We start from the raw sequence: 8,849 nt of genomic DNA, 5'->3' as shown, positions 1-8,849 counted from the left end.
AACAATTTTTTGGCCCATTAAAAGCCATCTTTTTCTCTTTTAAGTAAAAAATGAAAAGTCTCGAATTCATATCTTTTAATTATATATCTTTCTCATGTCACTTTAAATCATCCTTTTTTCAATTCATTTCTTTTTCAAATTATCTTATGCACAATTTTATTTTTGGTTCTTTTTTTCGTTCTATGTATTGAGATCGATTTTATTTGAAAAGTTAAAAACTTGCGTTGAATTAAATCTTTTTTTGGAATGTCTCTCTATCACTACATCTACAATATATAGTTTGATAGGTCACGTTGTGCATCTTTTTGCAGCCATTAATTATTTTTTTAGAGGGTTGATGTCTTCTTTAAGATGCAATAAGAGTTATTTTTAGTCAACAATGATATAAAACTCCGTGCATATATTGACATTTCATTTATTAGGGGTGATAAAGATTGAGTAAACTTGAAAATGTGTGGGTATTCGACTTTTAATCACTCAAAAACCAAATGTGAAGAGAATTTTGGTGAAATAGTATTTGAAAATTGGAAAAACTTGGTGCTTACCGTTCCTTTATGTATTTTTTTGGAAATTTTCTTTTGATTGCAAGTATTGGGAAAACTCAGCGCTTTATTATCTTTGAAGATTCATTTCTTTTTCTTTATTGCAGAAAAGTTTGTACTGCAGAATCTAGCAATTTTTCCTTAAGAAAATAAAAAAAAATTTCAAAAAGTGTTGGTTCAATTAGGATGACCCATTTGGTAGTAGTGGCCTTGTGCAGCACTAGCCCGTTATCCTTCCACTGCAAGGAGCGGGAAGTTCTCGTTGCTCTGTCAAGCCAGCCTCACGCAGTATCCTCCGCTTTAGGAGCCAAGTGATCCAGGCCTCCGCCCAAACCACATGGCTCAGCTCTCCGCTTGGAATGGGCAGGCCGGTGAGTAGCTCCACAAGGCCAACCATCTGGGCCAATCCAATGTTCCCACACATTAAAGCCCCCGCTTGGGTCACAAGCTTGCGCTACCAAGCTCGGCGGCAGGCGGCTCCTGGGCATCTGCTTATTAAGTGACGAAAAGATAGAATTTCTTCGATGTGGGAAGCATTTGTTTTCCTTTTCATTCACGAGTTCTCGTGTGTTTCGATACGTCTTTACAGCCCCGCAAAATATTCACGATTTCTGTTTCGACACGGCTTATGTGTTTCTGGGAAACGCTTCAATGGAACCAAAAGAAATGTGCTAGATGTATGTATGGATATTGGGGTAAATAAGTGCTGGGTATTATTGAGGATGGAAATGCAGGCTATAAGAGAAGGTTGATTGCTGCCCAATCAGCATTACTAACTAAAAAGAAATTTGAAGTAAAAACTAGTACTCATCAAATTGGTAAATGATAGTCGTCAAAAGGTATAAATGTCTATGGAAAACCTCCAACGAGGATGGTAGGCTTACTCTTACAGAAAAAAAAAATTTTTCCTTAATTTCTTGAGTATGGCAAAAGAAACTTTTGTTTTTTGAGATTCTTGCTCGACTGCCTAACACGAAGGGCACCTTATCTTTGTCAGAATTACTCTACAAAACCTTCGAAATGGTGGATGAAAGATTAGTTAACTAAAGTAATGGTCTCACCTTTTTATTGATATGAGCTCAAACCTCCTCAAAAGCATACAAAAAGAGAAAAAGAATGACCACATTCGAGCAAAACACCAGCTGATTACACCAGATTATGTTTACTGAAGCGCACCAAAATTGCATGCAGTGATGCTCGAGAATGAGCATTCTGCAATAAAACTTCGTCATAGATAACAAAATGTTGAAACACTAAATCATCCCGGATACTTGACCATATGAACAAATTTTGTGAAAATTGGCACTTCAACTATTGTACTAAGACCAACACCAAACACCAGATTGACAACTAGTTCCCGTTCCACGGTTCTATTCCTTAAATATACTTCACAAAACGCATGCAGGGGAAAAAAGAAGAAGCAACAGTTAGGGTCTGTTTGTTTCGGGTGAAAATGTTTTCCAGGAAAATATTTTCCTAATTTCCCGTGTTTGGTTGCACAAAAGTTACTGAAAACATTTTCCTATGTAAAATATTTTCACTCATCTTATGGAAAACAACTTCCCTTTCAAACTTACTGAAGTTGTTTTCCGAAATGCATGCGTCCCGCCTGTAGTATGTTCCAAACTTATTGAAAACATCTTATAGTATGTTCTTTTTTTTTTAGTATGTTCCAAACTTATTGAAAACATCTTGTAGTATGTTCTTTTTTTTTTTTAGTGTAAACAGGAGGACTCGAACACAAGACCTCTTCTTTACACTCCCTCCCTCGTACCACCCAACTCAACCCTCCCCCTAACATATTCAAAATAAAAAAAAACCTCATCCTACTCATCCTATGCTAGTAATTAATTATGTATAATAGGGACATTCTTTTCTAGAGAAATTTTCAGCAGTGAGAGTGCAAGATATATGTTACAATAAACATTGCATGTGATTGATATTTGACACTAAATGGCCAGCAATTTATTTATTACTTAAGGAGATATTTTTTATTCATATATACATTTCTCCAAGATTTTTTAAAATTAAATAATGAGATAAATTTTCTTATTTTGTATGGGAAAAAGTATGTAGTTATAATGTGTAGAAAATAAAGATAGAGATAAAAGTGAAAATATTTCAAAAGTTAAACAAACACCAGAAAAATGAAGTAAGAAAATATTTTCAATAAGCTAACCAAACACCTGAAAATGATGAAAGGGAAATGATTTTCATGGAAAATTACTTTCATGAAAAATATTTTCCCAAGGAAAACATTTTACTTCCAACCAAACAGACCCTTAAGCAAAAAGCTTTTCCGTTGGTATGATTTCATTAATTTATTTTGACGCACCATTCCTGTTTAAAGCCCTTGGCAAGTTTTTCTTTATTGTAAACTACATATCGCTCCAATACACAAAAAGTTAAACCAATGCTATTTCTTTCCGTTTATCATTCAATCCAATGAACTAGGAAGATGGCCGCCTCCAACTTTAAGATTTAAAATTGGCTACACATCTTTTCCCTCTTTTCAGGTAAAGTTTCTATTTATCTTTGGATATTCTTCCTCGGTATGTAAGAGCAAGTATCTAGAACTGAACCCCTATGCATATATCTCTTAAATATTCCTGGCTTCGATCGCCAGTTACTGAGCGGTACATTTGCCGTTAACAATTTAGCTACTTCATACACAGCCATGAGTAATTATTCATTTTTCACTTCCAAGATGGGTACGAGCCAGCACTGGAGTACAAAAAACCTGGCGGAATTGGACTTTTCCATGATGCCACAGACACCCCATGTTTACCCATCACTCGTCCATGCCTTCTGCAGTCTCAAGAGATCTTTTCAACTATCTTCTCCCTCTGCATGCATTCTGCAGTTCTTCTGGGAGTCTCGCTGGACCATTGCCCATCAGAGTTTTAAAAAAGTCTACTGAAACTTTTTATTTTCTTTTGTTCAATAATTCATTAGTCAGACCGGGCAATGTACAATATACAGAAATAAAAAGCTGATGATTAAATTGCAATGATGCCATATCATCTGACTGGCCTACAACCCAATATAACTCCATTTGTGATGAATCATGTGCCAAAGGTTCCTTCATTTTAAATCAAATATCTGGAGTCTAGATATGTATCAAAAGTTCCTATTATTTTTGAACAATTTAGAAAGAATTATCAGTTGACGAATATGCACTGTGACCTATGGACTCTGCCATTTGTATGCATCAAAACATTTACGTGTCAAAGATAGAAAGCGGAGGTAAGGTAACAACAAAGTGGGTCATTTTCATGTCCATGATCCTATCATACTTTCTCAGGGAACATCCAAGACAATAGAGAAGATTTTACTCTGCTGCTGTTGCTGCTTCTGGTTAGATCTACCAGCATGGATGAGGTTTCCACGTCAGAGTTATCCTGTGATATTTTCTCCCCTTCCGTTTCCAATTTGTCAAGTGTTCTTAGCCAATTAGTCTCGTTATCTTTACTAATTAAATCAAAACCTTAGACAGACAGATATCTTCTCCATTGTCAAAGGCTTAATTCCTCATACTTGAATGAATACAATCCCCATGCCGGTCATAAACAATTTCTATGAAAGAGAAAGTTCTTCAATTTTGCCTTTTATGGGATATATATATGATCCAAATCCAAGGAAGGAGGATTATATGGCTTATGGCTAGGCTTCATGGACAGGTAAAGTGATAGCCCAGGGGTAAACATGGGGCAATGTGTTTTCCACGTACCCTTCAGTCCTAGCTCATATAAGCTTATTGATTATGACTCACAAAGGAGCAAAAGGAAAACATCAGAAATAAGAAGTTATAGAACATTCTCTTGTTTTCTCAAGAATTATCAGAATCATTAGATAATACAAAATTTGCAACCCACAGAAAATTTGAATGTACGAAATAAAGATCATATTGTGAGAATAAATAAAATATCAAGAGATGAGGGGCATATCTAGAACGAAAATAACTTTGGAGAAACTCCATTGATAAGGATCTCTCACCTGATGAACAATTGATTTAGTTCACTCGCGTACTTTCATTTGGTTGAGGTCAAAGTTTTAATTTACCCGCCTAGTTTCATTTGGTTGACATCAAATTAATCAAAGTTTTAATTTACAGTCAGTCGATACTCGAGTTTTATTTATTCGTTTATTTTTTTTTAACTCAATCAAGTTCATAGTATATAAGAACAACAAAAATGATGACAAAGAGTAATTAGAAAAAATATTCATGGTTGCATTACGTCACCAAATTTCTTTTAGCTTTGCTTGTACGGCATACCCTGCGATTACTACAATTTTCATTTCATTATCATACTAAAATGCAGTAAGCTAACAATTGTATGATAAAAGATGCGACACTGGTTACGTTTTGGTATTACTTTGAAAGCACTAGTAAATTAGATTTTACACCTTCGATTTTCAAAATCTCTTTAGGGCTCCGTGATTCCATCACCATAACAAGCATTGAAACACATTGGGTTCACTTGGTAATACGGACAAGTCAATGCTTTTCTTCGCATTTCTTGCTCTATGATACGTTACCACTGGTATATATGATTTTTATGGCACTATGAATTATTATGTAGTGAAACAAGGTAATTTGGTGTGGGGTTTTGATGCTGTTCGGTGGGGAGGGAAAAGCGAATGAAAAGGGGACCGCTGGCAAAGAGCCCTGAACTTTAAACAGGTGTAATTGAAAAGAGACAATCCAACAAAAGGGTCTTCTTCAAATTTAGTGAGCGCTGAAGAAATTGACACCGGAAAGATTGAGACTGTGAGGGAGAACCCATGGATCGGATCAAGGACTAATGCTCATCTTTCAGCTACTGGTCCCCTCTAGAAATCCTACTGATTGGATATTTAGCCAATGAAAAAACAGCAAATAGGATGATTTTTCTAGTGCAGCCAATGGAGCAACAGATAAGGCCTCATTGGGGGTCCCAAAAGTGCAACTCTTCCTCCCAAAAAGGTGCACCCTAACATGGCCTTCAAGTCCTTATATAAACTGAAAAAGTGCACAGTGGGTCACACTCTCCTCTATACAATAATTGCACCAAATGTTTTTTTTCTGTAAAAATCACCAAAATTCTCCCACACCCTTTTGGATCCTCCATTAATATGCATTGGATTTTTGGAAATTCAACCTGAATCGAAGATTGAGTATATACTAAATAGTTGTATTAAACGCTGATTATGGTTTCAGACAGAAAATTAGCCAACGCTATGGGTGGCAAAACTGCAAGAGCTTGTGACAATTGTATAAGAAAAAGGGCTCGATGGTATTGCGCGGCTGATGATGCTTTCCTTTGCCAGAATTGTGATGCTTCAGTCCATTCAGCCAACCCTTTGGCTCGCAGACATGAAAGGGTTCGTCTCAAAACTTCATCTCTCAAACCCTCCAAAGAACTTTCTTTAGAAATTTCCGTGCCGTCTTGGCACCATGGTTTCACAAAAAAGGCACGTACACCAAGGTCAGGAAAGCATGCAAAATCAAAATCTGATCAAGAGCCAGCAAGAAGCCCTCTTCATCTTGTCCCTGAAATTTGTTCTGATGAAATCGAAACATCCCATGAAGATAACGAGGAGCAACTTCTTTATAGGGTTCCTATATTCGATCCATTTGTTGCTGAATTACGCACGAGTGAAAATTCTAATGAAGCTGCAACAAATATGGGAAACGATGGGGAGGCTGCTGATGCTGTAGGTGTTGATGAATCTAAGGGTACAGTTTATGATTGTGGAAATCGTATCAATCAGTTCCATGGACCTCTTCCATCTGAAATGGAGCTTGCTGAGTTCGCGGCGGATGTTGAGAGCTTATTAGGCAAAGGGCTCGATGACGAATCATTTGATATTGAAGGGTTGGGACTTTCTGATTGTAAAGAGGCAGATTTAGTGGATAATAGCTCTCTGGGGAGAGGAAGAGTGAAGGTTGAAGATGAAGGAGAAGCGGAGGTTGCCATGGGAAATAATCAGATTGATGGAGAGATTGATATGAGTAGAGGAGATCATGAACCCTTTGAGCTGAGCTTTGATTATGATTCTTCCATGACCTGTGAAGAAGAGGACAACAAAGCAGGAGTGGAAAGGGCAATAGCACTCAAGGATCATTTGAAGAGTGAAGATTGCAAAGTAGGGGATGCAGGTATCAACACAAATAAGAAGATTTTGTTGAGTCTTGATTATGAAGGAGTCATTTCTGCCTGGGCTGATCAAAGGTCCCCTTGGACAACTGGTGAACGGCCTGAGTTGGACTCCAATGACTGCTGGCCTGACTGCCTGGTACGATTTCCACATATTTATCAACTCCCAGTTTCTTTCTTCAATTCCTCTCTAACTTGCCCATACTCTCTCAATATTTACATGGCCTAGAACAAGATTATCAAGTAGATGATACCACTAATCTCACATGTTATACATGCTACATAATTGGCGGCACCCGATCCTCTTAATCATCATCAGTTCAACTTTAGTGCAATATGAAAAGCAGTAGCAATTAATTAATTTAGGGATGGTGGTATCTAGTAAAAATTACCCAAATTCACGTATCTCATGTTTAAAGGATTAGAACCATCATAAGTTCCTCATCAGGTGGGATTTTTTTTTTTTTTTTTAAAGCTCCTCAAGTGATGGAGCAGAATGCTTTGACAAAAGTAGAATGATGGTTGCATTCTCTTCTAGGTTTTGCAAGCCTTTTCACTTTTGTCCCTTCAGTTATTTATTCATTTTTGCGATGTGCAGCTTGTTTTAAAACATATGCCTGTTGGTTGGTTATAAGTTGAAAAGTTGGGGTCTTTTACTACAAGAATAAATGGAGTTACAGAACTAAAAAATTATTGTGAAATTTTTTTCAGGGCACTTGTGGAACAATTCATAATCTATATGGGGAAGTGGGAATGTTTGGACATCCCGCAATGATGGATGGAGGAAGAGAAGCAAGAGTATCTAGGTACAGAGAAAAAAGGCGAACAAGGTTGTTTTCCAAGAAAATCAGGTACGAGGTACGAAAATTGAATGCTGAGAAGAGGCCCAGAATGAAAGGTAGGTTCGTTAAGAGGGCAACCTTCTCAGCAGCTGCAGCAGCATTTCCTCTGCACACCAAATAACTGTTAAATTTCTACTCTAATCTTCTTTTTCCTTAGTACGGCTAGGAATGTGCAGTAGTCCTAGCAATTAGCTTAATCACCTAGGATGTGAATTTCTCTACAAAATAAATTAATATATAGCGATATTGCTATAAATTTTTTTTTTTTTTTTTGCTTTTAACAAAAGAGACAGCGGGCAGCGGCATTTCTTTCTCCCTTTTTCTTTTATGTGCTCTTTGTTGTTGTTGTTGTTGTTGTTTTTTTTTTTGAGGTGGCTAGAATGTTCTCCAATGATTGTACATGATTAAAAGGATTCCTTAAGATGAAAGCACAAATACATATATCCAAGTAGGTTTAGTTTTTTTTTTATTTTATTTTCTTTTAGCATTTTGTTTTTGTGAAAAATACGTTCATTTTTTTTTCTCTCATTTCATTGTCACTAAGCAGTCATGTCACATCCAAGTGTGACGGGAATTACGAACGATAGCTGCTGTTTTCACCGCTAAACATTTCATTTCAACTCCAGAGGTTCTGACAAGGGCAAATTTATGCAGGCTTATAATTCGTACAATTGCATGAAGGCTTGACAGTTATATATGAAGGGCATATCAGATTAATCTTTCTCAAAAAATTTACAGGAAAAAAAAAAGAATAAAAAAGCAAACACCCGTCAAAAGAGCCTTATATTAAAATAGAATGAGAAAAGTCAAATTATCAAATTATTATGAATAGGGCAGACACTAAAAATTGTGTCATATAGGAGTAATTAAGTCTGACAAATAGCACCACCTTTTTCTAAAAATAACTAAATCAAAATCTTAGCCTTCCTAATCAATACACTGGTTGTGAGAATAACAATTTGGAGAAATTTTCAGATGAGTAAATTGCTTGGAATTTTAATACATGAATAGGCAGTAGTCATCCTTTTTTTTTTTTTTTCTTTCTCTCTGTTTATTTATCTGCGTACCAATACATTGTGGTGATTGTTAACAGAATAATTTAGGCATTTCGATTTCTCAAAGAAACGAAAACTATATATAGTCCCTTTGGTATCATTTCTACCTTGAGAAAGTTGTTTCATAGTGTCATTGATGGATGTACAATTCAGGAAATGCGATCTGCTGAAAATTTCTAGAATAGAATAGTTCATAGATTTTTACTCTTTAATTGTTAACTGGAGTTTACAAGGTATTTTTGTAACCTATTCGGATTTAATGGTCAAAGA

General features: G+C 36.2%; 1 protein-coding gene across 1 annotated transcript; it reads left to right on the top strand.

Annotated features, from left to right (window-relative positions):
- Nucleotides 1–5,607: 5,607 nt before the first annotated feature.
- On the top strand, nt 5,608–7,837 carry LOC113715744 (zinc finger protein CONSTANS-LIKE 16). Its single transcript, XM_027240033.2, has 2 exons — nt 5,608–6,821; nt 7,394–7,837. The coding sequence occupies exons 1-2, from the start codon at nt 5,733–5,735 to the stop codon at nt 7,643–7,645; spliced, it is 1,341 nt and encodes a 446-aa protein (XP_027095834.1). The 5' UTR covers nt 5,608–5,732; the 3' UTR covers nt 7,646–7,837.
- The last annotated feature ends 1,012 nt before the right edge of the window (nt 7,838–8,849 follow it).

The sequence above is a fragment of the Coffea arabica genome, chromosome 11c, assembly GCF_036785885.1.
Source record: "Coffea arabica cultivar ET-39 chromosome 11c, Coffea Arabica ET-39 HiFi, whole genome shotgun sequence".
Classification (NCBI taxonomy): Eukaryota; Viridiplantae; Streptophyta; class Magnoliopsida; order Gentianales; family Rubiaceae; genus Coffea; species Coffea arabica.
Note: the sequence above shows the minus strand (reverse complement) of the source record. Positions and strands in the feature narration are given on the sequence as shown.

Bases quoted from the DNA above. Each gene is read 5' to 3' on its own strand.
- LOC113715744 (XM_027240033.2), top strand. From the start codon at position 5,733: ATGGTTTCAGACAGAAAATTAGCCAACGCTATGGGTGGCAAAACTGCA. The intron at 6,822-7,393 runs GTACGATTTCCA...AATTTTTTTCAG, and splicing joins ACTGCTGGCCTGACTGCCTG to GGCACTTGTGGAACAATTCA.